The sequence below is a fragment of the Oncorhynchus kisutch genome, linkage group LG15, assembly GCF_002021735.2.
Source record: "Oncorhynchus kisutch isolate 150728-3 linkage group LG15, Okis_V2, whole genome shotgun sequence".
Taxonomy (NCBI): Eukaryota; Metazoa; Chordata; class Actinopteri; order Salmoniformes; family Salmonidae; genus Oncorhynchus; species Oncorhynchus kisutch.
This window is the reverse complement of record NC_034188.2, coordinates 34,859,903-34,876,714: the sequence shown is the minus strand read 5'-3', so window position 1 is coordinate 34,876,714 and position 16,812 is coordinate 34,859,903. Positions and strand designations below refer to the sequence as shown.

Genomic DNA, 16,812 nt, shown 5'->3' with positions numbered 1-16,812 from the left:
GTAAAAAGGAGGTACACACGTGACACGTGTACACACACACACAAAAAAAATTAACATTTATTGTATGACATGTTGGCCTTGTGCATGCATCGTGAACTGTCATAGCATTGCTTCTCACAAATAAAAAGATTTTAGAAGGCCATATGTTTACAGTGCAGTACTTATATTAACTCTGCAGATGTTAAACATCTCCTAAAGTAATTTACATCAAACTATAGCTGTGTCGGCTGCGGGGTTTGATGCTAGCAGTTTCTAACCATCGATATAACGTGAATGTGTTTTCAGAAAGTATTCACACCCCTTGACTTTTTCCACATTTTGTTGTTGCAAAGTGGGATTCAATGGATTTAATTGTCACTTTTTGTCAATGATCTACACAAAATACTCTGGAATGTGAACGTGGAAGAAAAATTTGAACATTTGTAAAAAATCTATTTAAAAAAAGATTTTTTAAAAGTTGTATGAAAAAAATCATGTTTGAATCACCTCTGGCAGCGATTACAGCTGTGAGTCTTTCTGGGTAAGTCTCTAAGAGCTTTCCACACCTGAATTGTGCATCATTTGCCCATTATTCTTTTCAAAATTCTTCAAGCTCAGTGAAATTGGTTGTTGATCATTGCCAGACAACCATTTTCAGGTCTTGCCACAGATTTATGTCAAAACTGTAACTCGGCCACACTGGAACATTTAGTGTCTTCTTGATTCAGTGTAGATTTGCCTTTTAGGTTATTGTCCTGCTGCAAGGTGAATTCATCTCCCAGTGTCTGGTGGAAAGCAAATTGAACCAGATTTTCCTCTAGGATTTTGCCAGTGCTCAGCTCCATTCTGTTTCTTTTTATCCTGTAAAACTTCCCAGTCATTAAGAATTACAACCATACCCATAACATGATGCAGTCACCACTATGCAATGGAGAGTGGTACTCAGTAATGTGTTGTATTGGATTTGCCCCAAACGTAACACTTTATATTCAGGACAAAAAGTGAATTGCTTTGACAAATTTTTTTGAAGTATTAATTAAGTGCCTTGTTGCAGACATGATCCATGTTTTGGAATATTTGTATTCTGTACAGGCTTCCTTCTTTTCACTCCGTCAATTGTATTGTGGTGTAACTACAATGTTGTATTGATACACCATCCAAAGTATAATTAATAACTTCACCATGCTCAAAGGGAAACTCAGTGTGTGTTTATTTTTTATTTTTTATTTTTTTCCCATCTACCAATAACTGCCCTTCTTTGGAAGGCATTAGCAAACCTCCCTGGTCTTTGTGGTTGAATCTGGGTTTGAAATTCACTGCTCGACTGAGGGATCTTGAAAATAATTGTATGTCAGGTATAGGTGATGATGTACCCATTCTAAAATACTGTGAAACTATTATTGCACAGTGTCAGTGCAACTTATTATGTGACTTGTTAAGCACATTTTTACTTAAGTCTTGCCTGTTTGTACATAGCCTTGTCATAACAAAGAGGTTGAATACTTGTTGACTGAGTCTTAATTCATTTGTAAACATTTCCAAAAACATAATTCCACTTTGACATGATGTGGTGTTGTGTGTAGGCCAGTGACAAAACATCTACATTTAATCCATTTTACATTCAGGCTGTAACACAACAACATGTGGAAAAAGTCAAGGGGTGTGAATACTTTCTGAAGGCACTGTATATGCATTCATTTAGGCTGTCCATCGAGCCATGCTCCTTTATGAATGCTTATAGCAATAATTATAATGCCCATTAGACTACCTCCTCTGTGTAAATGCTTTTTATTTGTATTTCCTGTATGACGTTGGAAGTTAGCTAGTTGTGCTCACCCTCATACTCAAGAATATCTCCATTGCCTTGAGGATCAAGCTGTCAGTGGGGGCAACAGTGCTGGGAGTTGGACTAGTCTAGTGCATGTGCGTGTGTTAAAACGTCCCCGGAGGAACATTGACATGCACGACGTTTGGTCCCGTTTATTAAAGAGGCACAGTAAATCCCCCGGCCCATGCCTGTGGTGGCAGTTACCGTCGCGTAGAGATCCCCTCTTTCACATCTCGCCATTAGGGCCGAAGTGTTTTTACTTTCTCCCTTTCAGGGCTAAATGACGCCTTAGTAGATAAAGGATTGTAATGGCCATCCCATTTGAAGACAGGATCTTTTATGTTGTTCAATGGCTTCTCATGAATCTGGTCTGTACATTTTCTTAGGTTTCTATACTATGTCCCAGCATAGGATTCATCCATTAGGAATTAGCGGTCTGGTCGTCTTAAAAATGATCTCCATCTTGGATTTATTTCTAGATCCTTTTTTAAAAATGTTTTTTTTAAATGTTTTTTGGAAATATCTCTCACCTATGTCCTTACCTAGCTTGACCGCATTAGTGTTTAGCTCCTTAGACTGATTTCAACAGAAAGTGAAGCTGACAAAGTCTTGAGAATGACTGATAAGTAATAGGTGTTGTAAAAGCTTAGCAGGGACTTTGCCAAATCACTGTCCAAATCTTGCCACAATAAATCTTTAATGGGATCATTTCTGAAGTCCTCAGCCATGCAGACTAGTGGCAACACAAGACGAGGCCAAATAAAACATCAGCCCCCCCAAATGAACTTTAACAGACCTGTAACATTCTATATCAACTCTTGAAAACCAGCACAGTAATAATGTGGAGGAGCTTTTTCCCTATGCCTCTTTTTCCAATCATGGTTTATGGTCCGCTTAACAATTTCTGGAACTTAATGTTTGTGCAAAATAGCTTTCGTGTCTGATAAGAGTCTTAAAGAGATGGTGTGGGTTGAATAATTTGTGCTCTGCGGCAGCCAGGAGATCCATGTTTTAAAAACTCTGGCTCTCTGTGACCCCGAGCAGGTCTTTTCAACCGTGATCACAGTTTGTGTTATGTGGTCTAAGAAAATATCCCAATGCCCCAGGGCAGTGATTGGGGATATTGCCATGTGTAGAGTGCCGTCATTCGGATGGGACGTTAAACGGTTGTCCTGACACTCTGGTCACTTAACATCCCATGGCACTTGTCATAAGACTCCAGTGTCCTGGCTAAATTTCCAATCTGGCCCTCATACCATCATGGCCACCTCATCATCCTCAGCTTCCAATTGGCTTCATTCATTTCATCTCCCCTCCTCTCCCCTGTAACTATTCCCCAGGACTTTGCTGTAAGTGAGAATGTGTTCTCAGTCAATTTACTGGTAAATTTAAGGGTAAAAATAAAGAATCAGTTAATCTCAAATGAGCAATTAGCTGCCAAAATAATGCATTGGCATACAATTTATGCCAATAGGCATTAAAAATTAGTGGCATAGACAGATCTTTTTCAGTTGTTGTCACTCTTTTTTTACTTTTGGAAACAACAGTCATTGTCATTGGTAAGGTTGTGTTACAATAGAATGGGGGGGACCTCTGTACGGGCTTACTGGTCGACAGCAATGTCAGAACCATTGAACAGTTCAGCAAAAACTAAACATGCTATGGTAATAACAGCACAAAAGGAAAATCACTTCATAAACTCTTAGTATGTGCCCTGCAGTAGAAGAAAATGGCAGTTTGTCTGTGAATGGACTTTTCTTGTCTGTCTGTCTGTGTCTGTCTGTGTCTGTCTCTGTCTGTCTCTGTCTGTCTCTGTCTGTCGGTCTCCAAACCCTATCCATAACATATGGGGAAAAGTATGTCAAACCGTTCAGACACGGCACTCCATAAATAATTGGAAAGTTCTATAACATTTTAGGTATAATTTGATGAATACGTCTGAGATTGAAATTGGGTTTTTGAAACAGGGAGTGGCATGTTCTGTTGTTTTATAGCTGGGAATAGCCTTTTAATATTCTCTCACTCATTAGCTGTGAGAAAAACCCTGTTTACTTTGTTACGTCTGGCAAACGCAGCGGTGGGATAGCTCGCAACCTACACACACAGCCTCACCATCCCCATTCAGGAGTGTTGGAGCGGGCGCATTAAAAGGAGCTTTGTCGCAAAGCAACAGGTTCTCAGAAGGAGAAAAATGTCAATTTTGGGGCGAGATGGCGGCCAATTCACTGTGAGTAATGATGTGTTTTATTTACGCTGTCCCAAAAGAACACAATCTAGCTGCAGTCCATAAAGCGTAATTAACCGTTTAGCCTTAAGCTCCCAGCTACAGATGGCTGTCTCATAAATTTACACATTCATCCATCTTCCTAAGTCAACCTGTCCGGGAACTTCCAACTTTAATGAACCCAAGAGTTTGGACAACGATGCTATTCTTCTGATGGAGTTTTCAACAATAGATCACTGGATGATATTGAAGGAAGAGATTATCCCCAGTGCCAGTAAGACATCCAAAACCTCTCTCTTACCACAGCTCAGACTGGCCAATCCCTGGAGGTTACAACACTTCTCAGGGTGTTGCAGCCATTTCCTCCAAGTCAACCCCCTGCACAGATCTCCATGTGTGGCATATGCTCTCCCACCATCTTCAGATAGTTTAATTGTAATTACCTATGTATTTTGTACCCCCTCCAGCCCCGAAAGTATGGCCCATGCCACCTTTTCCAGGGCTAATGTGATTTGTCCACTGGTAATGTACACTAATAAGGTGCTTAGACTCGGCCATATGTTTATGCTAGACATTGCTTACAGGGGAGGGCTTATGGCCGGCTTACAAGGAAAACTGTCTGTGTGTGTTTAAGGCCGAGCAAGCTGAGCAGATGGAACACAGCACTCCCAGTGAGTCTTCGGAGCTTGTTATTTTGAACGCTGACACCTAGGGTTATTTAGGGTTCTCCCATTCGCTCATTTGACCCCACCAATAACAGTCTTTTAAGGAGCCCAGGCTCAAATGGAATAATTGCATATTAGGGAGGAACTAAACATCGTTCTTCTCATGGCCATTAGGTATAATTTAGACATATCAAATAGACAGTTATGTTTTGGTCTCAGCTGCCCACATTTTGTCAGTGAACAAGCCTAGGGGAGTATGCTTTACGCTTAGATGGTATTGCTTTTTTGATTTAATTAAAGGGGTGAGGAATCCTCATACTGTGCTTAAGGAATTTAGCTGAGGTGTCGTGTTTCTGCGTGTGAAATGGGCCATAATGACGCAACGTCTCTATCTTTTGTTTTTGTTTTCTCCCGTACTCTAATGGCATCTACAAGGTTATCTGAATATCATCAGTCTGAATTCTTCCGTTGGAAACTAAAAAGTTAACTGTGGAGACAAGTCTCTCGTCAGGACTTAGCTTGGGTTCATCGTGTCTCAACACTATTGCAGAGCTTGCTGACTCCACTACGAGTCTCAGGGGGCAATCTTTGTCTTGGAAACACGGTACCACGAGATGAAATATTTTCTTTACTGATTGAAAGAGCACATTTCTTGGGTCCAAACACCATTTCCTCATGCTGTAATCTTCAAGACATATTTTGATTAAATATATACACTTTGAGCCAGTCAGCGCTTGCTGGCAAAACATTTTGTAATCACAGCAAAGTCCCCCATGTAGCATATACAATGTATCGCTGTGTTGTTGATATGTCCCAGTGTGACGTAAATACTGATGTATGAAAGTGTAATCATCAGGACAGGGGCACGTCGGATCAAAGCAGTTTATTTTCCTACACAACCTAAGATGAACCCCTATAGAAGATTATGCTAACGAGTCAAACTCGATTCAAATAGAGCAGAAGTGGTGTCAGATGGCTTTATCTGGTACCTTATCAGGCACCTTTCCAACTGCTCAAGCGTACCCATGGTTCCTGAAGCTCGATTTCAGCCATGTTTAATTTTTTTAATGAATTTCTTTAGTCAAGACATTTTTGGGATCATGTCTACCGAAACAGTGTGTTCCTCTAGCTATGCACCATGTGATAGATTACCAAGCCTTTTTCCCCAGTGGATGTAATGAAGTTAGGGCCTACCCTGGGGTATCACCGGAGATGGCAGGAAAAAACATGTTGCGGTTTCATACTAACTCGTAAATAGTGTCAAATACACAGAACTGCTGGTGCAGCAGGAAGAAAGAGCTTTCTGGGAAGACGTTTTGCCTATGGAAACAATACTTTTGAACCACAATGCATGGCAGCACAACCGGTTCTGCAGACGTCCCGGTGATACTTTCCACCGGCTTTCTTTCCATGGAACAATGATTGCATTTTGTCATGTGTCGGTGGGCGAGACGAGGTTTGCTTACAGCCAAACCTGCTGTATGCCGAGCTCTGCCATATCTCTCCTGCCATTGGTCACAAGTGGTGGTAACGTTCGCCATACAAGTCAGCTGAAAAGAAATCATTGATCTTTACACGCTAATGGAGTGAGATTTTTTCAACTACAAAAATGTTTCCTTTAAGCTTTCCTTTAAAACTGCATAACCTTCTCGCTGTTTTATTCGGCAGTCACAGTCAAACTAATGGAGTCCAATTATTAACTTGCCTTGTTACCAAATATGGGTGAGAATTAGGAATTTAGCATTGTAAGTATGGGTGTGGGTGATATCTATGGTCTCTTCCTCCCCTGATTCAATGTCACATAAGCAGTCATGGAACGTTTCCTCCTAACCAAAACTATGCATAATCACCATTATTTGCGTACGTGTGCATACCGGCTAAGATATTGTATTCCATGATGACTGAATCTGTGAGCCCACAGAATGTAACGAGAGAGATTTAGAACTATGTACACATTTTGACAGCAGATCCAAGAAACAGCTGCTCTTGTTATGTGATCGCAATGATCCCCGGGAGGTTAAGAAGCAGACTCTGGAGAGAGTAAGATGGTGTGAGACTGATCCACACAGAAAGATGTGGAAAATGCCTTCGTTTGAACCCTGGCTGTCAACAAGGGTGAGTTCAGTGCAGTGTCAGGGTCAGAGAGAGGAGTGTTTCATGGGGTTTAAGGCTGGGGGGGGGTGGGCTTCCTTCAGGCTTACCCACAGATTAGCTGGGGTAACAGTGTCTGTCCCTAGCGCCCAGCCCCTGATGCGCTGGGCGCTTGGCATGGGGTCAAGGGTCACACAAGTGCAACGGCTGCTTCGGTTCTCCGGTGGCGGGGCGGCAGGCCGAGTCTTTCTTCTCTCCCGAGCGAGTAAACAGGTTGTGAATTCACATCCTACCAAAAAAAGTGAAAGGTTTGGACGGAGGCCAAAAGTATCCCACCTAAAAAACAAAAACACGCTGCTCCAACCCCATTGTCTTCCGTTTTTTTCCCAAAAGGGGAACAATGCTATTGCACTGCAGTGGCTCCACTCTGACCCTCAGGGGCCAATTCTATGTGCTGGGAAAACATGCACCTTGGCTTCGGAGAACACGGTGTATTTCAACTGAACATGTCTGCATTGCACTACGTCTCCATAGGTTAAATAGATATCCACGCTTCACTCAGTTAGTGACTCGGAGACAAACACCAATTGGATTTAAAGTCGTTAAATCGGTCGAGGAGCTGCAGACCAGAACATCCTTAGCCGGCGACGTTGCAGGGCTTCTCGCAAGTTGTCTGTCAAACAGAGCTTGCCTGATAACATTGGCTCAGCGTTCGCAACCTTAAACTAATACAGATACTGACTGACATGGAATGCTGCTTAATAACCTCCTTGATTAAGAGGATCAGTTGTAGAGTGACGGCCATTTTGATCTGCTTCAATCAATCAATCAATCAAATTGTATTTGTCACATGCTATGTAAACAACAGGGGTTGTCTAACAGTGAAATGCTTACTTATGGGTATTTTTCCAACAATTCAGAGTTGGAAATAAAGATTTAAAACATTTAAAAAAAATACAAATTTAAATAGTGACACCAGGAATAATACACAGTGATTTAATGAATAACAATAACGAGTAAAAAATAATATGGTTATATACAGGGAGTACCAGTACCGAGTTGATGAGCAGGGAAACAAGGTAATTGAGGCAACTATGTACATATAGGTAAGGGTAAAGTGACTAGGCATGTGTGTGTTTAGCGTCAGTGTGCACATGTTATCTGTGTGGGCTTATGTAGTGTGTGTTGAGGTGTCAGTGTAAGTATGTGTGAGTGGAGTCCAATGTATGAGAGTCAGTTTAAAAAAGGGTCAATGCAGGTAGTCCGGTTAGCCATTTGATTAGCTATTTAGCAGCCTTGTTTAGCAGTCTTAAGGCTTGGAGTTGGAAGCTGTTCAGGGACATGATGATTCAGGGCCTGGTGCATTGGCACCACTTGCCGTGCGGTAGCAGAGAGAACAGTCTATGGCTTGGGTGGCTGGAGTCTTTGAAAACCATTTTGGGCCTGGTATAGAGGTCCTGAATGGCAGGGAGCTCGACTCCAGTGATTTACCGGGCCGTACTCACCACCCTCTGCTTCCATAACAACCCGCGAAAACAAAATGATGACTCATTCCTGTTAATCTCATCACGTTGTATGGCATTGGGTCCCGCGTCCTCATCACGTTGTATGGCAATCACATCGCACCGCTACTAGGCAGTTTGCTGACTCATATGTTTTGATACTGGTGCCACTGGTCATGTAATTGAATGAGGACAATCCAACTTAATGATATTTAGAGTTATCAGTGTTTCATGCATTTCATTTGGGCCTTGAGGGGGGGGTCTTAAAAAATCTATTACCTTTGAATGAGCGAATATGTAAGCAAAGGCTGCCTTATTTTCTACTTTGAAACACCTTCCTTGAAATGATGCACTGTATGATCATAAATTACCGTGTCATATGTTCCTTTCAAAGTCTAAGGCCTATAGTTGGTAATAAATGCAACATTGTGAACATGGTCTACTTTTCTGAAGGGACAACAACGGATGACTCATCTTTGTAATGACTCAACAGTATAAAGATTAGAGCTTGTGGTTTCTGAGCCTGGTATTTTGGGATAAAAACCTGTTTACTTTTTCCCTGTGTATGTATCATTTATTTTGTGCTGGAATGCATTTTTTGTTTGGGGCGTTTAACTATTTTAAGTGTGTTTGTGCTAACTGCTGTGCTAATCATTGCAGCTGGATGCATTAAGAATAGAGTTGAATCTGCAGGAATTAAATGCAAGTTCTGTCTTTGGAATTATTTGGAAAGGATTGTTTCTCACAGGAAGGTTCTATGACAGCAGATATCACCCCACCGCTCATTAGCTAAATATAAGGCTCCTCACTGGACCATAATCCCTTTGTCATCCAAACGAGCAGATAAGTGTTAGTTATGCGGCAAAGAGCTTTATGAGCACATGTTTTGAACGATCCTGATCTTTACAAATCAGGAGAGCCCCTCCTGGCTCTAAGGGATAAACTCCATCTTGTCCCTCTGCGTGAGATTCTGGAGTCTCTTGATGTTTTGATTATGCACAGGTTCCAGACCAAGAGAGATTATTCATGGTCACTTTTTCCAAATGTTTTTGATTATATTCTTATTAATCTGTGCCTCCGCACATTATGCAAGGTTCAAGTATTTGATGCTATTAACAGCTGAATATACATCTGCATGTGAGCCGCGAATTCATTGGTAACACTTTAAATGAACGTGCTATCTAAAGAAGGGTTTGTGAAGTGGCACTTCAAGCCAGCAGATGTTTGAATCTTTTAGAATCTCTGCATTGGAGTTCGTTTTCATCTGCTATTGATTTAAATCCATCCCTCAGGGCCCAGAGAGCCTTATTTCGTCACTCGCTTGGGGAAAGAACGGTTAAGATTTCTGCTGAAAATAGCATTTTCTGTTCTCGAATTCCACAGAGTAACTCACCGAGTGCTGCTTGCCTCAAAATAGATACTAGTACCTCAGCAACCAGATTGAATCTATGATATGCAAGACCCCAGGAAGGACACGTTCTAAAGATTCTGTTTCAGAGTTATTGAACTCGTGTTTTGTGTTGATGTGGCAGTATGGCTCAGGAAGTCGGACTTGTGGTGACCGAAGACGTTTGCTGGATTAAATGCAGGGATCTCTTGCTTGAGTCCCTGAAAGGACATAAATTGCTTCAGCATGTAAATGATAAGCCAGCACAATAAGTCATCTCATATGGTACTTTGTTGGTCTGCACTTATCCCTTAGGTCTTTCAAATAAAGCTCTTGGTCTTTTGATATGCTCTCATTCCCTCGTTCTTTTTTTTCTTCTCTCTCTCTCCTTTTATGACCAGGCTCTCCTCCCCTGAGTGGAACGGGTACGGTCACTGTCCTGGTAGATGACGTCAACGACAACGTCCCCGTGTTCACCTCGGCCACCTTCCACACCACCATCCCCGAGGACGCACCCACCGGCACCGACGTGCTCCTGGTCAACAGCTCCGACGCAGACGTGGGCCTCAACGGTGTCGTAAGGTACAGTCCCCCACCCCATTCCATCCCTAGGGTCATAAGCGGGGCTCCTGTACCCCAATCCGAACATTTGATTCGGATCCCCCCTCGCCCTGGTACCCCCAATGGGGAGGCGCAGGGGGGTACGTCAGTTTGCCCCACTTTCCCAAAACATCATAATGAGGATGTTAATTGGCTATGACAGAACTAGTATCAGGGGTTCCATGGGTTCTAGGCCTTAATGGAGAACATAACCAGTTGCCATCAGTTATTAGTTTCTATTCTCACAGCCCATTAACTTGGGCTTTTTTGAACTTCTGCTTCTGGACTGTCTGAACCACTTCTGGTTGTAGACAGCTTGGTTGTCTGTGGTCCCAATAAGTCTGTGTTCCATCTGTGTTCACACTTTATTCCATAATTTGGCCCCATTTTATAGGATGCGTTTTCAAAATATTTGCTCTGGTGAGCTGTTTGAATTAAAGCCTCTGTGAGAAGCAACAAAACACAGGAGAAAATGGAATGAGATACAATATTAAGATGAATACCTTAAGAATTGGGTAATGCTTGGCCAATACATTATATTATACATGGTGCTTTTCATCAAACAAAAACCACAGAAAATGTATTAAGTTATTTTATGTCTGTGTTTTTCAATGAAATATACTCTCTGCCTCTTTAAAGCTTAAAACAGTGCCCTCCTTAGGATTATTTTGGCAATGCTGATCAAGATATTTGAATCTGGGCATGAATAGGCAGTAGAAAGCTTACCAGTATGTGCTGCATATTATCACAATATCTAATGTAATGTATGTAGTAAACTGCTCCTCCTGGCGACAGTATAGTAACAGTATTAAGATTGTATTGACTAAAACTAATGTTCAAATATTGTCTCAAAGTAGTGTATAACGTATATACATATATGTTCCATTGAAAATAAATGAAACATCTCATCTAAAACCATGCTGTACAAATCCTATCATTTCCCCACTGTGTGTTACTAAAACGTGTCCTCTTCTATGTATCCCTACAGTTACAGTTTGACTGGAGGCAACGGTCAGTTCTCCATCAACCCAGCCACAGGCCAGATCATCACCAGCTCCCTACTGGACCGGGAGGCCAGAGCCAACTATCAGCTCCTAGTTGTGGCCACAGACGGAGGGCAGCCCCTGGGCACGTCCAGCTCTGCCACTGTGTCGGTGGTGGTGGCAGACATCAACGACAACCCTCCCCATTTCCACCACCACCCCTACGTCACACACATCCCCGCCTTCATCTCAGCAGGTGGGTTCAGATTTTATTCATGAATGTTCATTTCAAATATTCATGTGCTTACAGTATATGTCTAATGATATTATGCTTGTATAATATGTGATTATATAACTAAAGTATCAACAGTATTTATTTGACCTCCTATGAAATTATTACTTTTGTGGAAAATATTGATGATTAAGCATACATCTGCTGTAAAAGTTATTCTGAAGCATTTGGTCTCATTTTGTATTTTTCAGGCAACTTGGTATTCGCTGTGACAGTGACGGATGAGGACGCGGGACCCAATGCTCAGCTCCACTACTCTCTAACTGGCCGCAACTCAGACAAGTTCAAGATTGACCCCTTAAGAGGAGCCATCACAGCCAATGAGAGGTTGACAGGCAGCTCGGAGGTTACCCTCACTGTCCGAGTGAAAGACGGCGGAACCAATCCCAAAACAGACTTGACCACCGTGACCGTCCGGTTTGTGACTGGGGGAGACTTCCCTGTCATCAAGCTGAAGGATACTACTTTCACATTTCCAGAGAGCCAACCCACAAACACGATCATTACCACAGTGACCGGGTCCTCGACACGTGGCGGTGCCCTGTCATACTACATCGCCAGTGGAAACCTGGATAATGCCTTTCACATCGACCAGTTGACTGGAGAGCTGTCAATCAAACATTCACTGAACTTTGAACACATTCAGAAATATGTGCTCTGGATTGAGGCCAGGGACCAAGGATTCCCCCCCTATTCCTCATATGAGAAAGTGGAGATCACAGTGCTGGATGTAAACGACAACCACCCCGTATTTGACAGGGAACCATTACATGCAGAGATCCTGGAGAACCTGTCCCCTCAGCGGGTGCTCATTGTGTCTGCTGTGGATCAGGACAGTGGCCTTAACGGCCAGCTGGAATACGCCATAATCGACGGCAACAAGGAGAACAGCTTCAGCGTCAACCGGGCCACTGGTGAAATCCGAACAACCAGGCCTCTTGACAGGGAAAAAGTAGCTCAATATGCCCTTAAAGTGAAGGCCACCGACCGTGGCAACCCTCCCAAAAGCACGGCTGTTAAAGTCCTGATAAACGTGCTAGATGTGAATGATAACGCTCCCAGGTTCTCTAAGATCTTTAGCGCCACAGTGCCCGAAAACGCCCCAGTGGGGTACACTGTCACCAGGGTTACAACCACAGACGAGGACGCAGGTGCTAATGCCATAAGCAAGTATTCAATCACAGACACAAGTCTACCGTTCACTATCAATCCAAGTACAGGAGACATAACAATCAGTAGACCTCTCAATAGAGAAGACACTGACCATTACATTGCCAAAGTCTCTGCCCATGATTCTGGCTGGACAGTTAGCACGGATGTCACAATATTTGTAACAGATGTCAATGATAATGCCCCCCGATTCAGTCGGCCATCTTACTATCTGGACTACCCTGAACTTACAGATGTGGGGTCACTTGTTACTCAGGTGTCTGCGACAGACCCTGACGAGGGCTTCAATGGCAAAATATTCTATTTCATCAGGTCCCAGTCAGAATACTTCAGAATCAATTCAAGCTCTGGAGAAATCTTTATCAAACAGCATTTAAAGTATAAAAACTCAACTGGCAGCAACATAAACATAAATCGCCATAGTTTCATCGTTACTGCTTCAGACCGTGCTCCAAAGCCATTGATGAGTGAAACTACAGTCATTGTAAACATAGTAGATAGTAATGACAATCCACCCAGGTTTGAATCGTCTAGCTACTTTACACCTGTCACTAAAAGCGTCAAAGTTGGCACCAAACTTATCATGGTCATAGCTCTTGACAAGAAAGATTTTGGCCTCAACTCTGAGGTGGAGTACATAATATCAGGAGGGAACAGCTCTAGCAAGTTCAAACTGGATAAGCAGAGTGGATGGGTCACTGTCGCCGCCTCACTCACCTCAGATATGAACAAGGTGTTCCTCATGGATGTTACAGCCAGAGACAAAGGCAACCCCCCTCTGACTGCTAGAACCACTGTGAAAGTGGCAGTCACTGAGGAGAACCACCACACACCAGAGTTCTCCCAAAGCCAAGTCACAGCTACCATACCGGAGAGCCTTGCTGTGGGGACAGCCATCAGGACTCTCTCTGCCAGGGACAAGGACAAAGAGATGAATGGGCTCATCGCATACAACATCACTTCGGGCAATGACAAGGGCCTATTTGCCGTGAACAGTAAAACAGGAATCCTGTCTCTGGCCAATCATCTGGACTTTGAGGAAAAGCAAAGATATGAGCTCAGAGTGACAGCCACTGACGGGGGATGGATCGCAAAGACCAGCTACGTCATGGTTACAATCCATGTGACCGACGTGAACGATAACCCACCTATATTTGATCCCGATGAGTATTTCCCTGTGGTACAGGAGAACGTTCCCAGTGGCACCACAGTGGTGAAAATGAATGCCACAGACAGAGATTCTGGGCCCAATGCCGTCATGGCTTACGTGATCCAGTCTTCAGACAGTGACCTCTTTGTAATTGATCCAAACACCGGTGTAATCACCACCCAGGGTTTCCTGGATTATGAGGCCAAGCAGGTCTACCACTTAACAGTGAAGGCCTTCAATGTCCCAGACGAGGAGCGCTGCAGCTTCGCCAACGTCAACATTCAGCTCAAAGGGGCCAATGAATACGTTCCCCGCTTTGTCTCCAAGCAGTACTACTTTGAAGTCTCTGAAGCAGCTCCAAGAGGCACAGTGGTGGGAGAGGTGTTCGCCAGTGACCGCGACCAAGGACATGACGGAGTGGTTTACTACCTAATTTTTGGGAAGAGCAGAAGAAAGGGCTTCAGCATCAACAGGAAAACAGGACAGATCTACGTCACAGGTCCGCTTGATCGTGAGAAAGAGGAGAAGATCTCCCTCAAAGTCCTGGCGAAGAACGCGGGAAGCATCCATGGGGCGGATATCGACGAGGTCTTTGTGAACATCACCATCCTGGATGCCAATGATCCTCCTGTTTTCAGTCAGGAACTGTATGATGTTCAGATCAGTGAGGGTCTCTCCCCTGGCGGCTTGGTCACCTTCGTTAGTGCCCAGGACTCTGACTCTGTCCCAAGCTGGAGCAGATTCTCTTACTCCATAGTCTCAGATTTCAAGAAAAATGTCTTCAACATCAACCCCCAGACTGGCCAAGTGTCTGTTGCAGCTGAGCTGGACAGAGAAACCACTCCTCTGTTCAGCCTGACTCTGCTAGCTGTGGACTCTGGTTCACCCTCGGCAACTGGAAGTGCAACCCTGATCGTGAATCTGGAGGACATTAATGATAACGGTCCTACTCTGATGACGGTGAATGCAGAGGTCATGGAGAATCAGCGAGCCGGGACAGACGTTGCAACTCTTACCTCAACCGACCCAGACCTTTCACCTAATCAAGGTCCGTTCTCGTACAGTCTGCTCAGCGCCGGCTCAGCCAACAACTACTTCGGCATCAGCCCCGCTGGAGTGCTGACCACCAGTCGAGAGATCGACAGGGAGCAGATCAGTGACTTTTACCTCTCGGTGGTGATCAAGGACTCTGGCGTCCCTCAGATGTCCTCCACTGGAACGGTCCACGTAAAAGTCAGTGATCAGAATGATAACCCGTCAGAGCCACGCTCAGTGGAGATCTATGTCCACTATTTTGGAAACATGTTCCCCGGAGGGTCCCTCGGGGTTGTGAAGCCCCAAGACCCAGACATCCAGGACAGCTTCCATTGCTCCTTGACCCCTCCTTCATCCAGTCTGTTCACCATCCCAACGGGCACCTGTGATCTTAACTCCAAGGCCCGCTCAACAGATGGAACATTCGAATTAGCTGTCCGGAGTAGTGATGGTGTCCATGGCTCTGTCAGCAGTAACGTCCGCGTCTTCTTCATGGGGTTCACCAACGCCACTGTGGACAACAGTATCCTGATTCGCCTCCGTACCCAGGGGGTCACCACCTTCCTCACCAATCACTACCTCAGCTTTGTTCGCATCGCAAACTCACAGCTGGCGGGGCTAGGCACTGGAGTACAGCTGTATGGTGCATTTGAACTCAACAACCAGACTTTCCTGATGGCCGCCATAAAGCGCAGCCATGGACAGTATGTCAACCCCAGTGGAGTGGCCACCTTCTTTCAGAGCATCACAGAAGTTCTGCACAGGCAGTGCGGGGTGCAGGTAGACTCAGTGGATCATGACCCCTGCACACGCAACCCATGTCAGAACGGGGGCAGCTGCAAGAAGCGCCTTAGCGTGGGGCCAGATATGAAGACAGAGGAGAGTGTCCCGGTGATCCTTGTCACAAACCACCCCCTCCAGCCATACGCTTGCAGTTGCAGACCAGGGTACGCGGGGGCGCTGTGCGAGACGGATATAGACGAGTGCTTGCCGTCCCCATGCCACAACAGTGGGACCTGCCACAACCTGGTGGGGGGATTCTCCTGCACCTGCCCCGAGGGATTCACGGGCATGGCCTGCGAGAGGGACGTAAACGAATGCCTCTCCAACCCCTGCAAGAACGGGGCGCTCTGCCAGAACTATCCCGGTGGCTTCAACTGCCTCTGCAAATCCGGCTTTGCAGGTACTGTACAATGCCTTAGGAGTCATTTGGATTTTATGAGCAACACAACCACAGATGTTCAGCTAGGCTCAAGTATACACACACTGCACATGAATCCTGCTTGTCCAAGTAAAGTATTTGCCTCCAAACGATTGCAAGAGGTGTTGTAACCCTAGCATACAGGCCTGACTGCCAAACATTTTTGGGTTTTACGATTACTAGTTGGGGGGTATCAGCTTTGATGCGTATCATCTTGTCATGTTTACTTTAATAAAAAGGATGATGCGAAATTGAACCCAGTAAGGGCCTTAGTCTCATATAGACTCATATTCCTCTCTATGTATTTCTTTCTACAGTACTGCATATTTGAGATGTTTAAGGTTCTTTCTATCTTTCTGTTGGTCAAGTATTTAGAGGTTTAATATGTATTGAAGACTGCTCTCCCTAATTTCGAAAAGTTAACTAAATAGTACTAGCCATTGTGTAAATCACCCCCTCCCTGCTTGAATGTAATGCTAAGTTGATGATATGATGAATAAAGTAATATTACTCTTAGTGAAGGGAAAGCACATAGAGAAGCAAAACGAGAACAGTAGTTTGAATCATGTCTGTTTGGTCAGCTGCTGGCTGTAGTTGCTGAAAGACATTTCCAATGATCAACAGCAGATGTTTTGCCTTTTTTACTATGCCCTTAACAAATGACCACAAACCTTTTGCGTTTCATCAAGACAAATGGCCCTCCTG

The 16,812-nt window shown here is 44.1% G+C and overlaps 1 protein-coding gene across 1 annotated transcript in view; it reads left to right on the top strand.

The window, feature by feature from the left end:
- The window catches only part of LOC109905240 (protocadherin Fat 4), a 96,554-nt gene that overhangs the window by 66,220 nt on the left and 13,522 nt on the right, over positions 1 to 16,812 (top strand). The window contains exons 7-9 of the mRNA XM_031790203.1: positions 10,078 to 10,258; positions 11,265 to 11,515; positions 11,743 to 16,089. Of these exons, the coding sequence (XP_031646063.1) occupies positions 10,078 to 10,258; positions 11,265 to 11,515; positions 11,743 to 16,089 (4,779 nt within the window). The remainder of the gene's footprint in view (positions 1 to 10,077; positions 10,259 to 11,264; positions 11,516 to 11,742; positions 16,090 to 16,812) is intronic.